This window comes from Chaetomium tenue (assembly GCF_020726465.1).
Source record: "Chaetomium tenue strain MPI-SDFR-AT-0079 chromosome Unknown F5144scaffold_1, whole genome shotgun sequence".
Taxonomy (NCBI): Eukaryota; Fungi; Ascomycota; class Sordariomycetes; order Sordariales; family Chaetomiaceae; genus Chaetomium; species Chaetomium tenue.
The window spans coordinates 4,341,606-4,367,200 of NW_027117329.1; the positions used below are offsets into that span (position 1 = coordinate 4,341,606).

At 57.2% G+C, this 25,595-nt stretch overlaps 8 protein-coding genes across 8 annotated transcripts; 5 read left to right on the plus strand and 3 right to left on the minus strand.

Annotated features, from left to right (window-relative positions):
• Positions 1 to 81: 81 nt before the first annotated feature.
• On the minus strand, positions 82 to 922 carry F5144DRAFT_479170 (uncharacterized protein; the record flags this gene model as incomplete). Its single annotated transcript, XM_066785142.1, has 3 exons — positions 82 to 378; positions 464 to 762; positions 823 to 922. 3 exons carry the CDS (start codon positions 920 to 922, stop codon positions 82 to 84), a joined length of 696 nt encoding a protein of 231 aa, XP_066648986.1.
• Positions 923 to 1,737: 815 nt separating this feature from the next.
• F5144DRAFT_637806 (Indigoidine synthase A like protein-domain-containing protein) lies at positions 1,738 to 4,635 on the plus strand (the record flags this gene model as incomplete). The annotated part of the gene is made up of 4 exons (XM_066792674.1): positions 1,738 to 2,785; positions 2,834 to 3,370; positions 3,421 to 4,353; positions 4,534 to 4,635. The coding sequence occupies exons 1-4, from the start codon at positions 2,210 to 2,212 to the stop codon at positions 4,633 to 4,635; spliced, it is 2,148 nt and encodes a 715-aa protein (XP_066648987.1). The 5' UTR covers positions 1,738 to 2,209.
• A 300-nt stretch (positions 4,636 to 4,935) lies between these two features.
• Positions 4,936 to 6,328, plus strand: F5144DRAFT_608600 (uncharacterized protein; the record flags this gene model as incomplete). Its single annotated transcript, XM_066791597.1, has 2 exons — positions 4,936 to 5,494; positions 5,538 to 6,328. Exons 1-2 carry the CDS (start codon positions 5,101 to 5,103, stop codon positions 6,326 to 6,328), a joined length of 1,185 nt encoding a protein of 394 aa, XP_066648988.1. The 5' UTR covers positions 4,936 to 5,100.
• Positions 6,329 to 8,595: 2,267 nt separating this feature from the next.
• On the plus strand, positions 8,596 to 10,747 carry F5144DRAFT_480800 (FAD binding domain-containing protein; the record flags this gene model as incomplete). The annotated part of the gene is made up of 4 exons (XM_066785248.1): positions 8,596 to 8,834; positions 8,899 to 9,278; positions 9,332 to 10,366; positions 10,440 to 10,747. 4 exons carry the CDS (start codon positions 8,596 to 8,598, stop codon positions 10,745 to 10,747), a joined length of 1,962 nt encoding a protein of 653 aa, XP_066648989.1.
• Positions 10,748 to 11,716: 969 nt separating this feature from the next.
• F5144DRAFT_589118 (uncharacterized protein) lies at positions 11,717 to 16,404 on the minus strand (the record flags this gene model as incomplete). Its single annotated transcript, XM_066790002.1, has 5 exons — positions 11,717 to 12,172; positions 12,215 to 13,060; positions 13,199 to 13,506; positions 13,762 to 14,041; positions 14,314 to 16,404. The coding sequence occupies 5 exons, from the start codon at positions 16,402 to 16,404 to the stop codon at positions 11,717 to 11,719; spliced, it is 3,981 nt and encodes a 1,326-aa protein (XP_066648990.1).
• Positions 16,405 to 17,668: 1,264 nt separating this feature from the next.
• On the plus strand, positions 17,669 to 20,664 carry F5144DRAFT_56825 (uncharacterized protein). The gene is made up of 2 exons (XM_066788639.1): positions 17,669 to 18,352; positions 18,419 to 20,664. Exons 1-2 carry the CDS (start codon positions 17,843 to 17,845, stop codon positions 20,417 to 20,419), a joined length of 2,511 nt encoding a protein of 836 aa, XP_066648991.1. The 5' UTR covers positions 17,669 to 17,842; the 3' UTR covers positions 20,420 to 20,664.
• A 277-nt stretch (positions 20,665 to 20,941) lies between these two features.
• On the minus strand, positions 20,942 to 23,633 carry F5144DRAFT_57042 (uncharacterized protein). Its single transcript, XM_066788765.1, has 3 exons — positions 22,899 to 23,633; positions 22,407 to 22,844; positions 20,942 to 22,334 (listed from the first exon to the last, which is right to left on the minus strand). The coding sequence occupies exons 1-3, from the start codon at positions 23,291 to 23,293 to the stop codon at positions 21,029 to 21,031; spliced, it is 2,139 nt and encodes a 712-aa protein (XP_066648992.1). The 5' UTR covers positions 23,294 to 23,633; the 3' UTR covers positions 20,942 to 21,028.
• Positions 23,634 to 24,354: 721 nt separating this feature from the next.
• On the plus strand, positions 24,355 to 25,091 carry F5144DRAFT_479540 (DNA replication complex GINS protein SLD5; the record flags this gene model as incomplete). The annotated part of the gene is made up of 2 exons (XM_066785171.1): positions 24,355 to 24,479; positions 24,551 to 25,091. The coding sequence occupies 2 exons, from the start codon at positions 24,355 to 24,357 to the stop codon at positions 25,089 to 25,091; spliced, it is 666 nt and encodes a 221-aa protein (XP_066648993.1).
• Positions 25,092 to 25,595: the final 504 nt, after the last annotated feature.

Genomic DNA, 25,595 nt, shown 5'->3' on the forward strand with positions numbered 1-25,595 from the left:
TTATGAAATCTTTCCCTATCCAGCCACCCCATCCCTGGGTATTATCACAACACAACCATCACTGGTCTATTCCCATTTATCTCACATCACCAGCGCAGCAACCAGACCCGCCACACCAATCCACCCCATCCCTCCCTTCCAACTCGCCGCGCCGTTCGGATTGGTCTCCAAAGTAGTCGCATCGCCCGGCGCAAACATGACCGGCACACTGTTATCTGCCGAATCGAAAACCTCCTCGGGGCTGAGCAGCGGGTTATCCAGTTCCGCGCACGACGGCCGGTTGTCGCTGGCGGGGATGCTGTTGGTGACCGAGATGGGCAGGTCAAAGATGGTGTAATAGTCCTCGCCGTTGAGGCGGAAAGACTGGCGGATGGAGACCTAGAAATACGCACGCGCGGCCGCCGCCGTCAGTTTCACTGGTTCTGGATGGTAAAAGGGGGTCTAGGGGATGTGCCTGGCTTACATTGTACGCCCCCCGAGCGGTGTCTCCCAAGCCCTTGTCTGCGCCGCCGTCCCCGACCAGGCAGTCGGGCCAGGTCCACTTGACGTGCTTCACGGTGCTGCCGGGCTCCTGGAACATGATGTCGCCCAGGCTGGCGTTATTAGCCGAGGCGGTGCCGTTGGTGATGGTGAAGTTGTGCATTGTTTTGTAGCTGGACAGGAAGATGCCGATTTTGTGGATCATGCTGGAACTGTCCTCGGGGTAAGGAGGGAGCTGGAGCTTGCCGTTGACGGACACGTCCAGGGCGACTTCGATGAGGTCTTGGGAATTAAATTAGTCACCCTTGAATCAACTGCGTGGGAGAGAGGAAAGGGACATACCGCCGCCGAGGGGCGTGCCCGGCTGAGGGGCATCAACGATAACCAGGCCCGGTGTAAAGATCTGGCCGTTGGCGATAGTGAAGTTGAGCGCGGACGTCATCCGGGCAGCAACCAAAAGAGCTGCCCCCGCGTATGTGGTTAGGGATTTGGATGCCATTTCTTGAATCCTAAACTAAAATTACAATATTTGCAGCGCCGCGAATAAAAAAGCGGATAACCAGCGTCCTCAAAAAAGTCGAATGTCGAAACTACAGGTTAAGGAGTGTACGAAGGGTAAGCTGCCGTCTGAAACTTCTAGAACTTCTAGAAACCTCGAATAACGGGAAGAAGATCGAAAAAGAGAAGATGAGCAGTGGTCATGAATGGCGTTGGAGGGTATCGCGGCCCCTAAATAACGAAACGAAATTAAGAGGATGGGCTAACAAGAACCGGGTTCGCTTCCTGTCTTGTCCCGGATCCGCTCCCGCGGGTGTGGGATGCCGAATCCATGTATGTACCAGATCGGATGTACTGGAACCGAGGACAAACGACCGACTCAACGATTCAACATCTTGTCGATACGGATAGAAGAGTGGGCATAAATGATTCGCATGATTCACAGTTGGCGACAGAGAGAGCGGCAGAAAGAACCAGGGTCAGAACTCCACGTTGTGATGCGTCGCCCAAGCTGTTGTGGGAATGCGGGTAGGGTGGAGGAAGAAGCTCTCTCATGCATGTTGGAGGGTTTCAGATTGACTGAAATTCCTGGGCCTGGCACCAATCCTCATCCGGTAAGCTCCAACGTTGAGCGTGGGGCACCCGCGATGCAGGGCCGAACCTGCCGTGCCGCACAGGCCATGCTTAACAAAAGTACCAACCTTGAGCTGTGGGTGGGTTGAGTTGAACTCTAAGAACGTTTGCTTAAGTTCGGGATGGACTTTGAGTTGGTTAGAGGCCATTTAAAGGCCAGTAACCTCCTTAAAAGCCATACACCACCCACACCATCTCTTCAAATACTAAACCCGGCAAACCTCTTGGAAGTATGATCGGTAATATCGCTGATTGGTCAATTCAAGCCGAGAGCTTCTCCGCTTGCTTCGAAAGCGGGACTCACCGAGACCTCTTGTGGTTCTCAGCTCTCATTCACCACCTTCCACCTTGGGAGTAACACTTGTAGAGATTCCCCATAAAATCCACCATTTTTGAGGGGTCACTGAGTTCGGAATCGCTTTTCGGGAATCGATGACCTCCTTGGGTATTTGACCACGTCCTTCCACTTCAAAGGTAGAAAGATCACGTTTCTCTCCCCGTTCCTTCCCAGAGTGGTAAACAAGCAGCCCTTTTATCCGGGGCTACCAACAAACACCAACCCACCCCAATTATCTACAACCCCCGGGAGGCATCAACCATGGCAATAACAACGGCAACGCGCGCCCTCTCCCGGGCCCCAATCCGAAACCACCACCACTTCCTCTCCACCCGCCGGTTCACCACCACCACACACCCCACCCTCCCCCCCTCCCTCCTGACCCTCTCCCCCGAAGTCACCACCGCCCTAACCACCAACCAACCCCTCGTGGCCCTCGAATCCACCATCTACACGCACGGCGCGCTGGGCGGCACCCTCGCGCAAGAGCTCGAAGACGTGGTACGCTCGCACGGCGCCGTCCCCGCCGTGTGCGGCATCCTCGCCGGCAAGCCGACGGTGGGGCTGACCCCCGCGGAGATCGCGCGCATGGTGCGCGAGGGGGCGGCCAAGGCGTCGCGGAGGGATCTGGCGAGGTTGAGTGCCCCGGCGGTGTTGGGGCGGACGGGTGCGGGGGGGCATGGGGGCACGACGATCTCGGGGACGATGGTGCTGGCGCGGTTGGCGGGGATTAGGGTTTTTGGGACGGGCGGGTTGGGGGGGGTGCATCGTGGGGGGGAGAGCTCGATGGATGTGTCGGCGGATTTGACGGAGTTGGGGAGGACGAGGGTGGCGGTGGTGAGTAGTGGGTGTAAGGGGTTTTTGGATATTCCGAGGACGTTGGAGTTTTTGGAGACGCAGGGGGCGTTTGTGGCGACGTTTGCGGACGGGCGCGCGGTGGTGGATGGGAAGGGGGTGGATTTCCCGGCGTTTTGGGCCCGTGAGAGCGGCGTGCCGAGCCCGGCGGTGGTGAGGGATGAGAGGGACGCCGCGGCCATTATCTTGGCGCAGGAGCGGTTGGGCGTCGAGTCGGGGATGCTGTTTGCGAACCCCATCCCGGAGGAGGCGGGGATCCCGAGGAAGGAGATGGAGCTGGTTATTGAGACGGCTGTGAGGGAGGCGGCGGAGAAGGGATTCACTGGCAGTGCCAACACGCCGTACGTCCTGACCAGGATCAGGCAGCTCACCGAGGAGAGAAGCACGACGGCAAATGTAGCGTTGGTGCGGTCCAATGTTGCGCGTGCCGCAAAGATCTCGGTCGAGCTGGCGAAACTACTAGACGGGGCGCCGGTGACGGTCAAGGCCGGCGTTGACGGAACCAACCAAGCATCAACTCCGGCGGCCAAAGTCCAATCAGGGGTAGATACAACGGCCAAGCCAGAGGTAGGCCACTAGGATACCAATACACACCACTTTCGACTGACCGGGCCTAGGATCCCCATCCGGTGGACGTCCTCGTAGCAGGCTCAGTAGCCCTTGATTTGAACTGCGACTACACTGGTGGAAAGACAGTGTCCCCAGCCCTGCACACCTCCAACCCTTCCAGCATCAGCCAGTCCGTCGGCGGCGTCGGGCACAACATCGCCCTCGCAGCCCACAGGATCAGCGGCGACGGGAAAGTCCGCCTCTGCAGCATGGTCGGCGATGACATCGCCGGGTCAACCATCCTCTCCACCCTCCGAGCCACCGGCCTCGACACCTCCAGCATCCGCCAGCTCGGCGCCGAATTCCCGTCCACCCGCACGGCCCAATACGTGGCCGTCAACGACGCCGACAAGAACCTCGTCATGGCCATGGCCGACATGGACATCTTCACCACCCACTCCTTCCCCGCGGACTGGGCCTCCACCGTCGCCACCTCCAAGCCCAAATGGCTCGTCGTCGACGCCAACTGGTCCGAGACCGACATCCAGACCTGGCTGCGCGCCGGCGCCCACCACAACGCACGCACCGCCTTCGAGCCCGTCTCAGCCACCAAATCCCAACGCCTCTTCCCCGCCCTCCCTAAAAACAACAAACCCCCCACCCTCGGCGTCTACCCCCACCCCACCGTCGACCTCTGCACCCCCAACCAGCACGAGCTCCTCGCCATGTACGAAGCCGCCCGCGCGCGCGGCTACCTGGAGCACGGCGCGCCGTGGTTCGGCGTGCTGGACGGCTTCGGCATCATGGCCGGGGCGCGCGACCGCTTCGTGGACATTGCCGGCGCGGCGGTGGCTGATTCGGGCGTGCCCGTGCAGTGCGTTAATTTGTTGCCGTATATCCCGACGATTGTGGCCAAGATGGGGGAGGGGGGGGCGTTGTTGGTGATGGTGTTGGGGAAGGGGGATCCGAGGTTGAGGGATCCGGAGCAGGCGCGGTGGGTGGTTAGTCGGTCGGTGGGTGGGGGTGGGGAGGTGGGAGGGGTGTATATGAGGCTGTTTCCGGTGGTGGAGAGGGTGGAGGATGTGGTGTCGGTGAATGGGATTGGGGATACGTTTATGGGGGTGTTGGTGGCGGGGTTGGCGATGGGGGGGGGGGTGGAGGGGTTGATTGATGTTGCGCAGAGGGCGGCGGTGTTGACGTTGAGGAGTAAGGAGAGTGTTAGTGAGGAGGTTAGGGGGTTGAGGGGGGATTTGAGGAGGGCGGTTGAGGAGTCGCGGCGATGAGGTGATGGGTGCGTTTGTAGTGTATGTACGTATTATATGAAGTTTGTTCTTAACGAGATACCCGGAGATCATTTGCTACTACACAACTCACCTAATTACAGACTGGAAGAAAGTAAACAAATGCTGCGGAGTCGCATTCTCAACCACGACTCGTGGGATGTTGTTGACTCTCCCCTGAGCAACACAGATCTCTTCCCTGACAATCGAGACACCAGCCCAATAAGGCAATTGGCACGCCAGGCACGGGATGAAACATGTGCAACAAGGCCTCCCAGATCTTCACAACTTCCCCGCATCATACCCAAAGCAACCTCGGCATCTTCCCGCATAGGGAGAGCTCCCCACATCTCCACCGCTCCCTTGCTCCTTGGCGTGTACCATTCCAGACTTAATTAGGGACGTTGGCCATCATATGCCTTTTACCTCTCTCAATTCACGATAGCAGACATTGGCAGAGTCGTCACAATGCCCATGCACAACGGTTTCCTCCCCCGCGAGGGCTTCAAGGGAGACACGGTCCTCAAAATCATCCGCAACACGGCGCTCAACCCGCAAGTGGTTCTCCCGCTGCTTCTCTTGACCAAGTACACGAAGAAGGGCCAGGACTGGGCCATCCTCCACCCATTGGCTTACTCCCGCCTCAAGAAGCTTTTGGTGTTTGGCCTTGTCAGGTGGATCAACAACTACTTCTCCCGAAAAGTCCTGAACAACTGGGTCGACGACAAGTATGACTGGTCGAAGGAGATCGTCGTCGTAACAGGCGGCGCTGGCGGTATTGGTGGCCAGATTGTCCAGTTGCTGGCCGAACGGGGCATCAAGGTCGTTGTGCTGGATATCCAGCCCCTGACTTACACGGCTGGTAAGCAAGCACAACTCCCCTCCTCCCCATCACCAACTAACAGAACACAAAGCCCCCAACGTCCACTACTTCAAATGCGACCTCACCTCGCGCAAAACCCTCTCGGTCGTCGCGCGCGAGGTGCGCCTCGCGGTAGGCGACCCCACCGTCCTGATCAACAACGCGGGCGTCGTACAAGGGCGCACCATCCTCGAGTCCTCGGAGCGCGACATCCGCTTCACCTTCGACGTGAACACCTTCGCGCACTACTGGACCACGCAAGAATTCCTGCCCGCCATGGTGCGCGCCAACCACGGCATGGTGGTGACGGTAGCGTCCGTCGCCGCGTGGGTGACGGTGCCCAACATGGTCGACTACGCCGCCTCCAAGGCGGCGGCGCACTCCTTCCACGAGGGCCTCACAGCGGAGCTGGCGACGCGCTACGGGGCCCCCCGCGTCCGCACCGTGCTGGTCAACCAGGGCTACACCACCACGCCGCTGTTCCGGGGCTACCACAACGACAGCCCCTTCCTGATGCCCGCGCTGCACCCGGCCACGGTGGCCGAGGCGGTTGTGAGGCAGGTGCTGAAGGGGGAGAGCAATCAGTTGATTCTGCCTGGGTTTGCGGGCACGTTGCCGGTGCTGGCGGGGATGCCGCATTGGTATCAGACGAGGTTGAGGGCGAAGAATCAGACGATTATGAAGGCGTTTGCGGGGAGGAAGGTGGTGGAGGATGTGGAGCGGTTTTATGAGGAGAAGGAGAAGGAGGAGGATAGGGGGAAGAGGGTTACGGTGGAAGAGGAGGCGGAGGAGGGTGTCGGAGCGGGTGCGAGTACGGTTTTGGTGGAGAAGTGATGTGATGGGAGTTGGAACGGTCCCTCGAGAGGGATAAGGCGGCGTGGAGGGGTGTTGTGTGTTTGTTTATGTGTGTACTCACGGGCGTATCAGGTGCTTTCTTCTATTGCGTGTATCCTATTTAATGATTTGGGAGTTCTTCGAGCAATATAAAATCAGCTACCAACCAACGAAACCAGGGAGGTACTACAACGCTAATTAGACCGTATTCACACCTGGAGATGGATTATACCGCGCCGAGCGTACATGGGTACCTAGGTAGGTACCTAGACACGACAATAACACGCTGTGCAGGGGACAATGCCACCGCCAAATGACTAGACAACACCGAACTAGCCCAGCATTTCAGTCTTGTTGCGCATATCTAAGGGTGCGGTTTGAATGTCCCTGCTAGTTTACTTTCCCAGTATGCCAGGTGGTTGCCCAAACTCACACCACACCTAACGCCTCCTGCTACAAATCAAGAGCCCAAGGTTAAGACAACCTAACCCGATTATCTGGAAGCTATACTTTGGTGAGAAGGCAAGAACAAACCTCAGGATACATAACTGCTACTTATAGAACCGGGGACAGGAGTAATACCTCTTACTAACCTTAAACGAATTACTTAGGTAACCAACCCATCTCACAATAACAGCCATGTTGAATTTGTAACTTCAACGAATCATCCTATTAGAAGTAATTTTCCTTGACAACATACCCCTTAACTAATGGCAACACTAACAGTAATACCCACCCTTTCGTCGATACATTTACAAACTCGTGGTCGGCAGCTTCACTCTCCGTGCAGCTCTGGACTGTCGACGCCGGTCTCTTCTCTTCTTAGTACCTACTTACCTTACCTACCTAGCTAGAAGCGTGGCCGTTTTGTTACGGCACGCCTCGGAAAAGTCCTGCTGTCTCGCCTTTTTGATTTTCCCCTCACATCCTGGCCGTCTCGGCAGCGCCACCTTCGTGAATTTCCCAATGCGGTGGTTGAGAGCAATGTAGCCCAGCAAAATGGGTACGAAGATGCAGAGAAGTTGAGAGAACTCATAATTCATTCAAAGGTTTTACACAACCCTAAAAACTAACCGCTGTCCTTGTTAGGAGGTCTATACATCGAACGGGGCGTATTTATTTTTTCCTTTGATGAATACCTAGGTAGTAGCTTGGATCCAAGCGGGGAGATGTCGATGTCTCAAAATGGAATGCTGTTACTTCAATTTCATCTCAGGAAGGAATCTGGAAACCCCCAGAAGGCGGCCTCGAGAGGAAAGGCTTTGAAATGCTTGGTGGCGCTCTCGAGGCCCAAGCTCGGAAAGTGGGCTTGCCTTCAGTGATGTTCTGGACTGGCGGGACTGGGCCCCTGCTTGTTTGACGGCTGTTTGTCACTGGCCAGTGACCAATGGATGCCCGCCGATTGGGCAGCGGGCGGAGACCTGCGGGGAGCGAACACGCGAGATCAGATCATCCCCTGTGTAGAATCAGCCCACTTGTGCTGCAAAATGGGGAAGGATGGACCACACCATATCAGCTTACCCGCCAAACCCGCCTGGCATTGCCCGCAAAACAACAGCACAAGCTTGAGACGATGCACCAAAATCGAGCGTTGAACCCTTCCGGGTCGTCGCCCCTTCCCTGCCTGTCAAATACCTCCTGCACTACCTAGGTTTCATCGAATACCAATTTCAGCCCGAGTTCCTTTCACACAATGTACCTACCCTCTTTCCTGCACCTTCACTGCCTCGTGCCCAAGTGCCCTTTCCCGAAGAACTTTGTCTTCTGAGCGGCTCCCGCGATCTTGACGTTACCCCAAGCCAAGCAGCGGGTTGCAGATCTCTCGTCCCACTAGATCCCCTGCCGCATTGACAGCATTAGATTCAAGTTGTATTCTAAATTCAGGGTTTCTGCCTCTGTCTTGTCACCATTATTGTTTGTTGCAACGCTCTGGATCTGCCCTCGCCAAAGACCCAGGCCGGATTTACGGTTGTGGTAGCTTTATCTCAGCACTCCGGTCTCTTGCACCCAAACTCCAGGTGACGTTGTCATCTCGAGCTGCGGCGGTCCCCCGCTTGCTGTCGTTGCAGTCCACCACTGAGCTGTCAACTCCAGTTCTCACCCTCGGGGCCCAATCGAGAGCCTGGTTTGTATCTTTGACGACGCCTTGTGACTGGTAACGGCTTCCGCCGGCCCTGTTCAGCTTTTGAGGAGTTCCCTACCGGATAGCGGACAGCCACCCCCCGCGACCAGCCAGCCCACTTGCTATCCAATAAACAGCAATAGCCATGGTATTCGATACAGTGCCCAGCGAGCCCTCGAAAGGCAAGGGCAAGAACCGAATGGACACGGCTGGGTGTGTCGACCGCCTGGCCCTGCTCCGGAGCATGCCCCAGGCACCCCTTAAATGCCAGGTTTGTGTTGTCGGGGCAGGCCCGGCAGGCTTGATGCTGGCATGTAACCTTGGCCGGTTCGGTATCAAGGTGGAAGTGGTGGATGATCGGGCAGACCAAACGTCGGTGGGAAGGTAAGCTACCCTAGGCCATCTCCACCCCCTTCATCCATGGTTTCTGACTTGAGGTGTGCTGCAGAGCCGACGGTCTGCAGCCAAAGTCACTCGAGACCTTTCGGCAAATGCGGCTGGCGGACCCCCTTCTGCAACGCGGCGTCCGGGTCTACAGCATTTCCTTTTGGCAGAGCACCGCCGACACACCACTCAAACGCATTGGCCGCGAAATCCACTACCCGCCCGTCGTTGATGTGATAGACCCTTACGTCCTGCTGGTACACCAGGGCGTGGTTGAGAGCGTGTTCATCGACGACTTGAAGAAGCGCGGCATCGAGATCCGCAGGAACACGGCTTTCGACTCGTACAGCGTGTGCGACAACAATAGCGGGCTTCTCCAGATCAACTGCCGGACAAACGTGAACCAAGAGCGCAGGTCTCTTCTCACGGGGTATCTCGTTGGATGTGCGTATCATTGAGACCGGTGTGGTTTGAGGACTGGACTGACTGTTCTACAGGTGACGGTGCCCATTCCAAGGTCAGAGGATGCATCCCAGGCGCTACGTCTGACGGAATCTCGCAACCTGCGCTCTGGGGTGTGCTGGACGGCGAGGTGGAGACCGATTTTCCTGACATCTGGTCTAAGGCTTTGGTGCAATCGGAGGAATACGGTTCAATCCTGGTGATTCCACGGGAGCGTAACGTAACGCGCTTCTACGTCGAGCTTAAAAACTCGCCCAAGGCAGATAAGAATCAGCTCGGCGAGGAGGCCGTCATGCAACGCGCCAGGGAGATAATGGCTCCGTTTGAGCTTGAGTGGAATAACATTGAGTGGTTCGGCCGTTATCAGGTCGGCCAGCGTATTGCGCACCGATTCTGCGACGACCATCAGCGGGCCTTCATCGCCGGAGACGCCAGCCACACGCACTCGCCAAAGTCTGCCCAGGGAATGAACACATCAATGCACGATGCATGGAACCTGTGCTGGAAACTCAACCTTGCTGTTCGAGGCTTTGCCAAACCCGTGCTACTTCAAAGTTACGAATCGGAGCGGAGGAAGATTGCCCTCGATTTGATCAACTTCGATTACCAACACGAAATCCGGGTCGCCGGAGGAAATCTCGCCGCGCTTGGTGAGAGTTTCAGGACTAATGCGCGTCTTATCTCTGGCGTCGGAGCCGAGTACGGCGAGAACGCCATCAACATGAAGGAGTCCATCCCAAACTTCATCGGCAAACTCAAACCGGGTTCGCTCCTACCTCCGGGCAAAGTCAGACGCTACATTGATTCCAATCCAGTTGATATCCAGCTCGATATTCCAATGCTTGGCCAATTCCGCATCTATGTAATGGCGTGGGACGTCAACCAGTCGTGTATCTTCCTCGATGCCTTCTGCCGCGCTATCGCCTCAGCCAGCTCTCTCGTCTGCCAGCTCTCCGCCGCAGCACAGGCATCATACACTCAGCAGCCGCGCATGCCGGCCCCAGAGGACATTTACCTCCGCCCAGAGCGCTACACGGCTGTCAGCCACTTATTCACGTTTGCACTCGTCAGTACGTACCCCTACCTACCTCTCATTTCTTTTCTCCGCGACCCCTTGCCCAGTGAACTAACCCGTTTCAATAGCAACAATGCCTCAAGCAGACGTCGAAATCCAGAGCCTGCCCCCGCTCTTCCAAGATAGCCGCTGGACCTTTTATCTGGATGACATCCCCGAACAGGACACATGTGGTCTGCGCTGCTCCAACAAGTGGGTCGGCGGCCTCCTCCCGGACGAGGTGACCATTGTGAATGTGCGCCCCGACGGCTATGTCGGCTCGATCGGCCAGTGGGATTTAAACGCTGGAGATTCCGGGGAGATGGCCGCCAGGTGGCTGGATCAATACTACTCACGGTTTTTGCAGTTGCCCGTGGCGATGCAGGCTCAAGCTTGACCTGACGGTTTGTGAGTTTGCGTGGGGGTTAACTGGGGATGGCGGGATTCGTGGTTCTAAGGATTAGAAGGGGTTTGTTTGTATACAAGATCCTATGAGACAATGAGTTGCTGTTGGGGGAGGTGTTTAAGAAGAAGTTTAGTTTCCCTCCTTCTTCTGACAACCTTATGTTTTCTTTCTTCCTCTTTTCTTGTATGGCGCCCGGAACGATAGGACATTCAAAATTTTTAGGTGTTCTAGTTCCTTTCATACTTGTTCTCTGGTGTTCGGCGCTGTGCCCGATTGCTAGCGTTGAATTTGCTTCCCCCCAAGGTGGCATTCTTAACCCCTTTTATTTACTTCCGACCCACTATACTCAAACTTCGTCCACCTTCGGGTTTTACCTTGTACTTCGGCAATACAACCGTGTGTAATATGGTAGTATCTCACTGATTTCTTTGTGGATGACATCAAGTGAAATGAAAGGGGTATTGGGCTAGAGTTGGCGCCGCAGGTGTTGGCGTTCCTAGCCCCTGAGCTTGTTTGCACATAACACGAAACCGCGCATGCCACATTCGAGTTCCTGACGTACGTAGATACTACAATTACAGCCCTATCGGGAATGGGGCGCCAACATCTACCTAGAAGAGGGGGTTTGTCTACCTCTATGCGCCCTCCACTACCTGCGCCATGGACGCCTTGACTCGTAAGTCATCCGGGACTCCGACACACCCGTGATCGTTCGTCAGAGTCGTGGCTGGGCGGTTCCCAGAGCGTAATGGGGCCCGCGGCGGGGGAACCGGCCCGGTTCGCAGCTGACAGGCTCCGCTCCATGCTCGGAGGACCTCGCACCGGGGGCGGATTGCCGTGGATGATATGTTCCTCCCACCCTAGCGGCATAGGCGGAACGGCCCTGTACGTGGGAGTGGAGATGGGAGGGGAGGTTGGTTGGGATGGGCTGTCGTTGGGTCCCGTGTTGCGCCGCTCGGGCTAGTTTGTCAACTGCAAAAGATCCACAAGCGCAGTGTGTCCCCCTTGTCTAGCCAGGCTGAGTGGCGTGTCACCGGCGTTGGTCGTCGCGAACAGGTCGGCACCCGCGCAGAGAAGTAAACACACGGTGATGTCTTGGAGCCCACGCTCAGCGGCTACATGAAGGGGGGTCATCCCTTGTGCATCCCGCGAGGTGATATCGGCGCCCTTGTTGATCAGCATCTGGGCCAGCTCATCCTGGCCACGGTGGGCGGCGTAGTGGAGGGGCGTCCTTCCTTCGCAATCCGGTATCGATATATTGTCCGTTCGCTCGATGAACTTGCGTGCGAAGCTATCGTATCCCCTTTCGACTGCGAACGCTAAGATATGCTCGGCCGCTTTGGATATGGCAACCTCGTTCTCGGGGGCCTTCTTATCGGCGTCATAGTTTGCCATGAACCCTTCTATGCTGAAAACCTTCCGCCAGGCATCCATTTGTATTCGTTTGGCCAGCGTCACTTGTTCAAGTAGATCAGCATTTGCCTTGTGTCCCCGGTCAACGGCCCCGGCCAACAGGCGGGCTTCCAGTTCGAGGGCGGCGAGCTGGCGCTTCACCCTTTCCAACTCAGTTTGTTTGCGGGATACCTTGTCCTTCTCTTGCTTTAGGGTGGCCTGTAATTCTTCCGCTTTGCTCTGTTGATCTTTGTAGGCCCGACGTAAGTCGCCCAATAATGCGCCGGGCCCTGCTAATTCTAGCGCAGTTGTCGCGCTGACGGTGGAATCAAGTGCCGCGGGCATTACCGAGGGTGTGAGGACGTATCTTCTTTGCGGAGTAGAGGCTTGGAGCGGCTGTAGATCCATGCGTATGGCCAGGGAAGAGTTATACGCGCATTGTTGCCCGATGGCCATCTTCCTCCAGGCGTTTGGACGACTATCGATTTCCCTTAACGTCGTTTTTCTGGATGCCACCATGAGAATGCAGCTGGGTTGTGCCTCGGCGTCGATCTCAACAACGGTAACAAAATCGGTTACGTCCTTGGCAGCCTCCCGAAACCGCATTATAATCCTTTGGACACCTTCTGCCGCGGGTTTGGCTGCCGCCTCAATCAATGCTCTCTCCTTGTGCCAACAAGCCTCTGGATGTACGCCGATGAGCTCCAAGCCCGGGACGGATTTCCGGATATGGATTAGACAGGCACCCACGGCCTGAGTGGGTGACTTGCGCTCGCCATCAAGCTGCAGATGAACCAAAGTGGTAGAGCTGTCGGGCGCAGGCTTTGGCAGCGATCTGGCTCCACGGTTGTCCAACCTGAAATGGTTGCCTGGTGGTCTCCCAGGCGCAGCGACGAGAGGTATCCCCACCACCTTGTCGTTGTCCCGTTCAAGCTCACATTGGAGCAGGCCGAAAATCTCTGTTGCTGTGACCCGGACGGGTATCGAGAGGTGAATACATCCACCATGAACTTCGAACGAAGAGTGGGCTCCGTGGCCCATCATCACTACGTGCCCTGAAGTCGCAAAAAACGAAGGGGATGGTGCAAGGGCGGCCCCCAGAACGGTGTTGATTGTATCATCAGGTGGCGCTGGATCTGGCTCAAATCCCCAGGCAAGGATTGAGTCGTCCCCGAGGTCTTTCATGATTTGCTCCTGCAACCTGCGGAAGGCCTTATCCCCCTCGCCGTATATCATTGGCATGGAGACCCCGAAAATTCCGAGGAGGGAATACGCGATGTCTTCGGGCCGTTTGGTGACTCTCTTAGCGGCCCAAGACATCCTCTGCGCGACACTGGCCTGGTGAAGATCGGTCATACCTAACAGGAACGAAGTTGGGATTCCCGTGACGGTTTCGACCAAGTGACACAAATCCCCTTTCGTCCCTAGACATGACCAATCTGCGTCGTAGAAACGCATATTCAACGGGGCGAGGAGCTCTTGCAAAGTCCATCCTCGCCGGAACCAACGGCTTGACGAGAAGGTTGATCGATCCTCATTCGGGTCCTCTCCGGGGCGGACGTCGGAGAGGTACGCATAGCAGACGCCGCATTCTTGATACCACCTGTACATACTGTTGATGGCCTCTTGAAGCTCGACCGAATTGGTCTTGTCGATACAGCAGGTGTCGATCCAGAGGTATTGGTAGCCATCTTCCTTGGCAATTTTGCAGCTGCCTCTTACTTTCAGCGGCCGCGAAGAGTCCGAGTCGAGCCTCCCGTCTAAGACATCGCGAAATGATACCTCTTCGTTATCGTTACCCCATGTATGGGATAGAATGGCGTAGGCGGGCGGCGAAGAGAAGAACTCCTCTAGCTTAAAGGTATCGACATTTAGGAGGCGCATAGTCGATTGCTGACGCTCAAATATGAGCAGATAGCCCGAGAGATGGAAGTCGAGCGAGGGGTGCCAGTTGAGATCAGGAGCCTTGGGCTCCTCAGCCCAAAAGGGCAGAGGGGCTCAGTCACCCACCCTTCTTCCAATGGGAGGCAACCTCAGCCAGCCGCTCGCGTCGCAATCGTGCAAGGCTCCCTGCGGGCAGTAACCCAATTTGGGATTCCTAGGCGTCTCTCTAATGTGTAAAGGAATCGGATGCTCGATGGCTGCAGTATTGCTCAGAATCGCACGATAGTAATTCTTCCCTTTTCATCCTCTCCCACAATCCACCGTTCATCGCCTGCAATATGCCCCTTAGCGGCGAGGTCAGACCACATCTGGTTTGGAAATGATGCTTCCTGGCTTCTTGCTGCGACTGGCTTCGTACTACTAGACCGCCGCCTGGCCTTCCCAGTAGCTCCATTGGTTTGGGCCATTGTCACCGCCGCAGTATTTTTAACTACAACGGTCGGGCGGATATGCACCGACAAGCCCTCAAACATGAAGCTGTGGCGGGCCGTTACCCGTACGCCGGCGGCACAATCCACCATCTCTGAGACAGTCAGGTACGGAAAATCTTCGTGACGCCAACAAGGGGCCCAGCCAGGCCAGCGAGCCGTTTCTGTCGCAAATATGGGGTTTGAAGAGCTCGTTTCACTGAGTGCCCATGGCCAGCCCACAGGACTCGGCGGCGACCGCGGCTGGGACCGATCGTCGTAGTTTTCCTGGTGATGTCCCGTGGTTGGAGCGAGCCACACGCCGTGTGAAATGCTCGGTCTGAAGCCGTTGGTGTCCGCCATGCGCCAGCAAAAGTTCATATCGACATCCCCATTTGCGCCGCATGTATCGACCCACATGGGACCGTTGACGGGCCCATCGACAATGTTGGACAACGTAGCCGTCGGGGGGTCAGGTTGGCTGGCCCCGGCGAGGTCGGTGGTAGACCGAGCAGCAATCTTGCTGGCTTCCTGCGTGAAAGGCGTTGGCGCTGGGATGACGGGTATTCCGGTGCTTCGAACCAGGTGCACACGGGGTGGGCTCAGGGAGCTATGTTGACCATCGGCCCACCGGTGTTCTTCTTCTATCACATATAGATTCTGGCTATCCAAGGCCAAGCTCCTGAGCCGTGGCGTTGCCCGTTGGCGTAAACCATAGAAGTCCAGCTCGCGCCAGGCCATGCGTCGGATAACCTGTGGCCCAGCGGTAGCAGTTGCCAACGAGGCTCTTCTTTGCGTCTTCGTATTTGGGCTAGAGTCAACCAGCCCCTGTACATTACCGGCCGACGTTCGATTCTGCCCGCTCCACAAACCAGTTGGCAACGACGGCGCCCGGGCGACGGCTGGCCGCTTGCCGCCCTGAGGATCTTCTGACGGCCGGTACGGGCTGGGAGACGAGATATCCCAAATAGCCAGCTGTTCGATAGGGTCATCTTGATAGAGTGAGCGGTTGGGTTGCCAGAAGTACACGGCATAGTGGGTGGCAGTGTGTGCCGAAAAGAAGCGGTCAGAGCGGTTCAGGGGCAGGCCGAGGAAATGCAGCTTCCACTCGGAACGGAACTCGATAGCCCATGTCCTCCCTGTGGCAGCGCCGGAGGGCTTGCGAATAACGTCGAAAGCCGTCACAAAATGGCGATGTACGACCTCTCGGTCATTGAGTTGGTGGTAGGGCAGTGCTTCTGCCCACTCAAAAATGAGCACCCCTTGGGCTAACCGAACTCGACGAACGTGCCTTGCGCGGACGTCAAAGGAAACAGGGACCCGTTGACCCGTGGCCAGGTCGAGGATATGATAGATGCGCCCATCACAGCGTTCTGGCGGAACCTCCAAGGCGGCTGGGTACACCAACACTCCATCTTCCTGACTGTACCACCAAACCGGATCAGGATAGTGGAAGTTGCAAGTCCCATAGCTCACGCGAAGAAACCGGTTCCAATGTGCGACGCCCCAGAAGGAGAAGACGGACCCGTGTTCCTGGCTACTCGGGGCTAACTCGAGCTTCTCGATGACCCCAGGACGGCCCTTGTTCAAATGGAAATATCGGCGAGCCACCTCAGCGAAGGTCGAGGACCAATTTCGGGGCTGTTTGGCGACCTCTTCGAGTTCGGCCTTCACATTCGCTGGAAATTCGGTTTTCAGGATCGAACCTGATGCGGCAGCTGCAGCTAAACGTAATTCACGACATCGAGGGATATTCCAGCGCAAAAGCAATAGTGAAATATCTTCGCTCGTGAAGGCAGCGTGCCATTGGCGACTGACGGCGCGGCACCGCACGCAATCCCGAGGCGAGAGATACCAAATGATGAGAAGAAAAAGATCATGAGGTAACTCGGTGATGTCTCTCATTTTCGCGATGGGTTGCCTCTATGTTCAAATTCCATGTTTAATCGACTGCATGAACACAGTTGCCTAGCATCGTATGCAGGTGGGCACGTACTGTGTGGATGGTATGTACGAACTGATGTTGGTGCAGTAGTTCAGCAGTTAACAGGAATTGGCTGGGGCGGGAATTGGGAAGGTCGAGTCGGTAGTTTGGGGGAGCAGTGTTCCAAAGTGGGCACGAAAGGCGGTGCCACTGCTTTGGGGTTAGTTTAGTTCCCTGAGGGTGCTGACACAGTATTCGTGGGTGGGAGGGCACTGCCCCATCAACCGTCAACAGAGCGCACCTTCCCTCGGACACGGGCACCTGAGCTGTTCGGTAGCTTTTGACTCACACCACCAAATTCACAAATGGTGGAAGTGAAGCTGCAATCGGATACTAGTCCTACTTCCCTACTTGTCCAGTATATTGAGTTAAGGGAGGCCGCCCAACCTACACCGACTCAGTGAGTCCGAGACACCCGACACCGAAATAAACCGAACCCTCCAGAGGCTCGGTTACCGTTATTAATATTACCATGCAGACCGACCAGTTCGGTGCTAGTTAACCCGTCTAGCTTTCCTGATTTCTCCACGCCGGCAACCCTCACCATGCAGACCAACTATCAGATGATTCGGTCAAGGGGACCTAAAGCGTCGATGTGTTGTCAGACGAAAACGCAACCCATCATTTCGTCTGATGGAACATAGATGCGACGAATGTGTATGTGCAATCCGGGACGTCCATCCTCATGCCATTTGGTGCGCGCAAAAGCTACGGCGTTACCCGTTGAGTATGCAGGTCTGGTTTGCACTGGATATTTGTTCTCCGCCCACATAAGACCGGGTTGGAGCCCCTGGATCACCCCGAGTCAAGCTTTTCCAGGCCGTCCTCGGCGTCCCAAACGGCGCACCCCCCCTTCCCAGCGGAGAACCCGGAGCCTCCCGCAGATTAGAGGACCCCGCGCGAACCCCCCAGCCAGCCGTTCCTGTCTTATTCGAGCGTCCTCCACCTTCTGGCCGCTCCCCACGATTCTCCTGTCATCTTGGCAAAAGCCAAGCAGTCAGCCTGTCTAGCCTTGGCATATGCAACCCCCAAGCTTCATCTCGTCCACGATCTCTTGGCTTTTGTATTCTTCTGGTCCCGCTCTTGAGCCTACTATCGCGATCCCGACTCGGTCGGACGCCGCCAGCGCGCAGCCCGATCCATCGTACGCGTGCGCGCCCTTGTTGGACCCTGCCCGACCTCCTGTGTCGCATGGCCAGCGACGCGGCCATCCAGCATCCGACGCTTGAACCCGAACCCGAACGCTGGAACACACACACACACACGCCCCCCTCCCATCTCGCAGACGCCGCTTCCCGAACGCGCCAAACACGTATCCGCATTCGCCTCTCGGTTTGTTTGTCAAGGCAACAAGCATAGATGGGCTTCTCGAAGAAGCCAGCCGACAACCGCGCCGCCGACCCTGCCCCTGCGTCCGCGTCTGCCTCCCAGGAACCGTCGTCGACCAGCAGCCTCTCCTTTTTCTCGCGCTTCACCTTACCCCTCCGGTCGCGTGCCCGCTACATCGCCGACTTCCATATCCGCCCGGCCGAGCCCCATCGCAAGTATGGTGCGGGTGACCAGGTGCAGGGTGCCGTAGTCCTGACCGTCGTGAAGCCCGTCCGCATCACCCACCTGGTCGTGTCGCTCCATGGTCACATGCGCGTCTACAAGGGCCTCAACGCCCCCACGAACGAGCCCATAATTGATCCTGCTGAGGCTTTGACTACGTCGAGCCGTGGTTCGCGTCATAAACATCTCGGCAACGGCTGCGTCAGACTATTTCAGGATGAGCAAACCCTCAGCGGCGATGGGAGGCTCGAGCCGGGCAAATACGAGTTTAACTTCAACCTGCTGTTCCCCACGAATGGTTTGCCGAGCAGTATAGATGTACGCGCCCTCCGGGCACTATGTGACCTAACTTTCTTCGTCAGTCGCTAACCTACATCGGTCCAGTTCGAACGCGGGACAATATCCTACATGATCACGGCGACTCTGACGCGTCCGACGTCCATAGGCACCAAAACAGCGCCTAAAACGAGCTGCGAGCGAAAACTCTACCTCGTTGAGAAGCTTGACATAGGATCCCTAGCCCCGCCACGACCGCGTACCATCTATCTCGAGCCCATTTCCAAGCGACCCAAAAAGAAGAAGCAGGTTGCTGTCAGCGCGGAAAAGGTTCCCGTCGCAATCGACGGAGCCGTGCCGGTCTCTGAGCCTGACTCGTCTCGGGCAAACGAGAACTCCACCGAAGGCTCCCTATCCGTGATCGGCGAAGACCTAGAACACGAGCTGACGGGCAATAATCCTCGAAGCCCGCAAAGCGATGTCCGGAGTGTGAGCAGCGAGAGCGCCGTTAGTGGCAGCACTGGCCAAAGCAGAGCGGGAGATGCGAACTATGCGGTAGCCGCAACCCCTTCACTCGCTGGGAAGAAAGTCCCCGCTGTGAAAGAACGAACCATCACGGCAACCGTTGAACTGCCAAAAGGCGGTTGTCTTCGAGGAGACATGGTCCCCATCAAAATATCGGTCCAGCACATCAGGCGGATCAAGAGCATGCACGGTGTCATCGTCACTCTGTATAGGTTGGGTCGCATAGATTCGTCGCCGCCATTGCTCTCCAAGGAACTACCCGAGGCTGAGGCTCGGCGGTTGGAGAAGGAAGAATACTACCCCAGGTCCAAGACAGGGCTGGGCGGCCTATCTCTGTCCTCGGCAGGGTCCTGCAGCGTGTTCCGAAAGGACCTGTCACAAGCCTTTGCCCCGTTGATCATCGACCCGGACACCCTGACTGCCAATCTCACCGCTTCGGTGCGAGTGCCCGAAGACGTGTTTCCCACCATCAAAGGTGCTCCGTACGAGATGATCTCGTTCAAGTACCACGTCGAGGTGATCGTCGACCTGGGGGGGAAACTGGCGAATCAAATACATGGCATCAAGCCGTCTGGCACGAGAGTGAGTCCCGTGGCGGGACCTCTCGGCCTGACCGGGAACCCGTACGAAGGAGGTCCCGCCACCATGACCTCTTGGAGCTCAAGCATTATTGATACAGACGGGCTCCGGCGCCAGAAGGGCGTCATCTGCGTTGTGTTTGAGGTCGTCGTGGGGACAGCCGACAGTAGCCGGCTGCGAGCCAAAGCGCCGGCGAAGCCGAACTCTTTCGCCCACACCGTGCCAGTCTTAGAAACTGATGTGTACGATGGCGATATGAATGAGAAACAACCCTGGCCAAACGCCCCCGAGGACGGCAACGGTTACCCTCCAGATGACTATCCTCAGGACTATACCCCATCACCTCACTTTCAAGCGCCTCAACCTTACCCTTACTGGGGAACCTCTTCGCCGCAACATCCGCCTGCCCCCCACTACATCCCTCCTCCGGACATCCCAGACGATACCCATCTCACCGAAAAAGAGCGCATTCGACGTGCCGAACAACGGTTGCTCCCCAGCCAGCCACCAGAAGCCCCCGTCGCGAGCCATTCCAATTCACATCTCACCAACGGCGAGAACATCTACGACGCCGACGACCAAATACCAACGCCTGTCGCGGGCCCTTCGCACGATGTGCAGCCGTCTAATCCAACGCGAGAAAACTATTTCGGCGCGCCGTCGGCACCAGCGCTAGAGGATCTGTCCACCAGCACCGGTGCCCATACGAATGAAGATAAGCAGGAACTCGAGAGGCGTCGGCTGCTTGCTGAAGCCGGCGCGCCGCCCGAATGCCCTGAAGATTACGACAACGGCGGGAGCAGCAGCGCCGCAGCAGCAGCACCAGCAGCCGAGCCGAGTGCCCCCCCTAGTCACGATCTCCAACCCTCGGCCCCTGTGCTCGAAGATGAGGGCGCGTATGGATCGCATTACGCTTACGGTCCGGCGGGGACAGATGCATTGCCATTACCGGCATCGAGGAATGCTGCTGAGCCAGAAGAGCCGTTACCAAAGTACGAGCGGTGATGTATGAACGATTCGGGTTTGGGGAAGGGGATGTTGTGTATTGGATCACGAATGAATCTTGGGTATCGACGGGGAGGTGAAAAGACGAACCATGTGTGGGGACGATAGTGTATATTGTAATGAACTGCAGGAACGGTGGTATATACCTTCTTATGTTTTCGGGCCTCACGGACGGCGTAGTGATTTGCATCGGGATAACTAGCGGTAGGGTCACGGGGACGATGTAATAAAGTCATTCAACTTGGCTTTCGCCGTTGTTCTCGATTGAAATATGCGCTCTGAAAACGAGGGTATCTATGAGTCTGCAAAACCGAAGCAACATCAACGCCCGCGACGTCAAAATCCCCCTAGCTTGAGTCCTGCCTCAAGCGAATGTATGGCATGCCCCAACCATCCCAGACGGCCTATTCTGGTACGAAATGTACCCATCCTATGAACCAGCCCAGCCGCCGCCTTGCCCGCTCTAAACGAAAGTTATCCCGTGGTATCTTAGGAGAAAAGAAAAGATGAACGCCGGGAAAAGAATAAAAGCAAAACGAGGGTTCGCTTCCCAGGAAGCACACTGAGACAGATCTCTTCCCATACCGCACCACACCACAGACGTTCCCATCAACCCCGTCGCACCCCATTCCCATCCAGCTCTATCTCAACCACATCCCCCGCCAGCTCCCCCACAGTCGCCGCCCGGCTCCTCTGATACCGCCACGCCGGAACCCGCGGCGGTGCCCCAGCAACAACAGGACCAGGACCAGGACCACCAACCGCCGCTGCCGACGGCGACGAATACGCCCTCTGCCGCGTCCCGCCCACACCACTAACATCACCACCGCCGCTACTCCCCCCATCCGCCTCCGCTGCCATCTCAACCCGATACACCCACCCGCTCCCGGGACTCCCACCCAACTCACCACCACCACCACCACCACCGCCGCCGGCACCGCCCAAACCCCCCGGACTTCCCGGACTCATAGGGCTCACCGGCATATTTTGTGCAGGCTTCTGCAGCTGCTGTAAATACCCATACTCTTCCACCCCCACCCCCTTCCCGCCGGCCGGCACCGCAAACCCAGGCGATGTCGGCGACGGTGTGCCAACAAGTGTCGTCAGGCCGGATTCGTTCCGCTCGTGTTGCTGGTGTTGGTATTTCTGCTGGTGGTATTGTTGGTACTGCTCCGGGTTGGCGGTCAGGTACCCTCCCCCTCCCCCTCCCCCTCCCCCGGCCTTGTACGCGCTCCCGTTGGTACCGGGACTGGTGGTTGTGGTAGGGGTGGTGGGGAAGCCGGGAGAGGTGGCCGAGGCGGGGAGGGTGTACTCGGCGTCGTGGTGGGCGGCAGCGGCGGCGGTGGCTGTGGCGAACTGTGGTAGGACGCGCGGTAGGGTGGGCTGTCGGGAGCCGAGGCTGGGGCGGGCGCTTGTGCTGGTGCGTGTACCTGCGCCTGCGCCTGCGCCGGTGTGGGTGCTGCTGCGGCTTCGGTTGGCGGTTGCGGTCCCTGTTACGGTTCCGGTTCCCGGGTAGAGGGTTGCGTCCTCGTCGGAATGGAGCGGGTAGTGGTGGTGGTGGTGCTGCTGCTGCTGGTGGAATTGGTGTTGGAAATAGTCGAGGGTGACCGAGTCGGCGGAGGGGCGCCGTTTCCCTGATCGGCGGAAGGCGCCGCCGCAACGCCGGCGGATGGAGAGGATGATGAAGCCGGCTAGGAGGAGGGCGAGGACGCTGCCTCCTGCTGCTATGCCGGCGATGGCTGGGGTTGGGAGTGCGTTTGGTGCGGCGGAGGATGAAGAGGTGGGCTCGTTGGTTTCGGATGCGGTTGGTGAAGGGATTATGCTGGCGGTCTCGGTGAGGGTAACCGTTGTGGGTGGTTTGGAGGTGACTGTGATAGTGGAGGTTATGGTGGTGGTTGTTTCTGCTTTGAGGACGCTATTGGATGTAAGCATTGCTAGTCGGTACCCATCACAGCTTCTCTAGCCATGATGATATTTTGAGACGCACTGAGTGTTTGTTTGATAGACTGTAGTGACCTCCGTTGAAGTTGTATGGATGGTAATCATAATGGAGGATATGCTCGTCGTGTCAACCGTTTCAGTGACATAGTCGGTCACCGTAGGAGTGGCCTCCTGTCTCGCTTTCCTTGGGATAGGAGTGGGATCAGCGAAAATAGAGGTCCCCCGGCCTTCGATGGTCTGTGGACGTTGCGGCTGGTTGCCTCCTTTGCTCGGCTGGGGTTGTTGCAGACCAGTGGCAGCTCTTCTTGCGACCGCGGTTGTCGTCTCCCACACCACGCTAGTCTGCGTGGCCGCGGTTGAGATAGTGACATCGATGGTTGACAGAATCGTTGATGTTTCGACCTCGGCTATAAAAATGGTGGCTCGCTGTGTCGCAATATGTGTGATGGTTTGGACGATAGTCGACGTAACAGTTACGGTTTCCCTTAGCTTGTCAACTTGGTGGCCTGGTACTTTTGTGGCAGCCTACATGACTTACACCGAGGCGAGGCATTTTCCCTGGGAGCATACTTGATCACTCGAGCAGCAACCAGATCCGCAGCACACCTTATCCTCCCCGCAGCAGAACTCCCCATCAACGCAACAGTTCCCACAGCCAGGGCAGAAGTCGACATCGTTACCGAAACAGTAATTGGAGCCGTTGGCGAGGCAGTCTCTCTTGCCTAGGTCCAGGGTGCGCTCGCGGCGGCCGAACAGAGGCTCGGTCCCGGGAATCGGGTCCAACCAAGTGTTGTGGTACCGGGTATTTGCATCAGGTGCAAGAGGTAGGCTTGTTTCAGATCCATGTCTCAGTATCGACGATGAGGCTGGACAGGCAGCAAGCACCAGGACGGCGGTAATGACAGCAGCTAGCCGGGCCCAGACAGAAGTCATGGCGAGTATGCCGGATCATGATGTGGTTCCATGGAGAGAGCAAACATGTTACGTCAAGGACTAACTACCTGAACGGCATCAAGAAGGCTGACCGAGCAGTGTGGCTCCGGGACGATCCCTCCCCGTTCTACAGACAGAGCTTTGCTCCCCTCGTTCACCGCGTCAGACAACAAATCAAGGACCAAGACATGTGGCGGCGTGCAGACCATACGCATGCGAAGTACACCGACTTCTCAGCTACGCAACAACAACCCGCAATGGCGGGCACCACTCAGGCCCGAGCGAATAATAACCAATAGCTAACGGGGGTTCAAGGCAGGGGTCAAGCGAGGGTCAAAAGTTGCCTTTTTCTTGTCTCGTTCTTCGGGTCAGATTGACGCAAGCCGTCGGGATCTCGGGGAGGTTTGTGAACCCAACCATCGCTTGACTAATTGGGGCTGCGGGCGGTGCAGCTGACGCGGGGCTGTCGAACTGTCGAATCGCCCACGGAATGACAGAGGTGTTCTTCAGCCATCGCTTTTGGATGGCTAGCCGGAGATCGGGGCTGCGGGGGGGGGGGGGTCCTGGGTTGGGCTGAAGAATACGATGGCCCGATAAAATCCTTGAGGCTATGTTACGGGAACCGCACACTGACTGGCAAGTGATACGGTGATTGATCGAATTGAATGCTAGGTGATTCGTTCAAAAATATAATAAAATAAAAATGAAATAAAATAAAATCATTCGCGGGCAGTTTGTTTCAGTCTCGATGCAAGGATGAGGTCTCGGGAAGCAGGGAAGAAGCGGCACTTGGCAGGCACTCCAATTCCATTCTGTGTTGTTGCCGCAGCGTTCCATCGACAGGGCTGGGAGGAGGCCGATTGTGGGGCCCGCAGCGAGCAACCCCCACCCGAATGCCCCGCGTTCAGCGCGACAACAGAACCGCGCATATCCCGTCAGCTCGACAAGGGGAGCTAGTTGCATCTGTGCACCCCCAAAAAACCCTTCCCAGTTTGATTCCAACGAAGCGGCCCTTTTGCGTTATTAGCACACAGGCACACAGTGGTCAGTGGCCAGCCACCATGGATATCGACGACATCCTCCGGGAAGTCGACCCGACCTTTCATAGCATACCACAAGAAAAGCGCGATCTCCAAGAGCTCACCCGCGCCTGGATCGCCGAGAGATCTGCACCCGAGCTCCTGGCGTATGGCCCTCTGCCCTGGCTCTCGACCCCTTCGCTGCCCAACACGCGCTGATTCAACATGAAACACACAGCTGGCCCGCCGACGGCCTCTTCGAGCGCATCAATGACAACATCAAGCAGCAGATCGAGAAGGTCGAGGAGATGACGGGCGACATGGACCCCAAGACCAACTTCGCCCTGATCGTCATCCAGACCGAGCTCGAGCGCTACCGCTACCTCGTGCGCAGCTACCTGCGCGCCCGCATCGCCAAGATTGACCGCCACACCCTGCACTACCTGTCGACCGACGAACTGCGCGCCCGCCTGTCCGAGATGGAGCTGGCCTACGCGACCCGCCACCAGGCCCTGCTGCACAACCACTACCTGTCGTCCTTCCTGTCGTCGTTTCCGGCCAACCTGCAGAACCTGAACGACGCCGCCGCCGGCATCAGCATGATCGAGACGCCCGACCTCGAGTCGGCCGTGTTCATCCGCGCCCTCAAGGACACGCCCGTCGAGGCGCGCGGCGTCGACACGGATGCGTACGCGGATTTGAAGGAGAGCGACATCGTTATCTTGCGGTGGGCCGATGCGAAAAAGCTGGTGGAGGCTGGGACCGCCGAGCTCGTTTGAATAATGACATCCGAGGATGGTGGCTCCCAGGGCGTGAAGGCGTCCATGTCACGCGTGAACCGTCACTCTCCCCCACCGCTTGGAAAGTGAAAGTCAGATGTCAAGGGCTGTGAACGTCCACCACGCTGGACAACTCCACACTGCTCCCAAGCAGATGCGACATGGGGCGCCGAGACAGCAGGAAGTCACCTCGACCGGGCCCCAACCCCATCCACAGCCAGCACCAGCATACGCGCGGGGACCGAAACTCCCCTCATCTGGTCTTTGGTCCGCCGATGGGTTGACGGTGAGAGAGTTGTAGGCTAGGGCGCGCCAGCTGTCAAAGAGCCTCAAGAATATCCATCCTCGGATTCACCGGCGGTCAAGCCGAGGGAGAACCCGTAGAAAGGGCGGCCACCATTTACTGCCCCCGGCCCGGTTGAATCGGAATACCGCTTCAGAGAGCCGGCCCGATGTGGAACCAACCGATGAGATCTCGGTTCCCACAACAACAACAACCTGGTT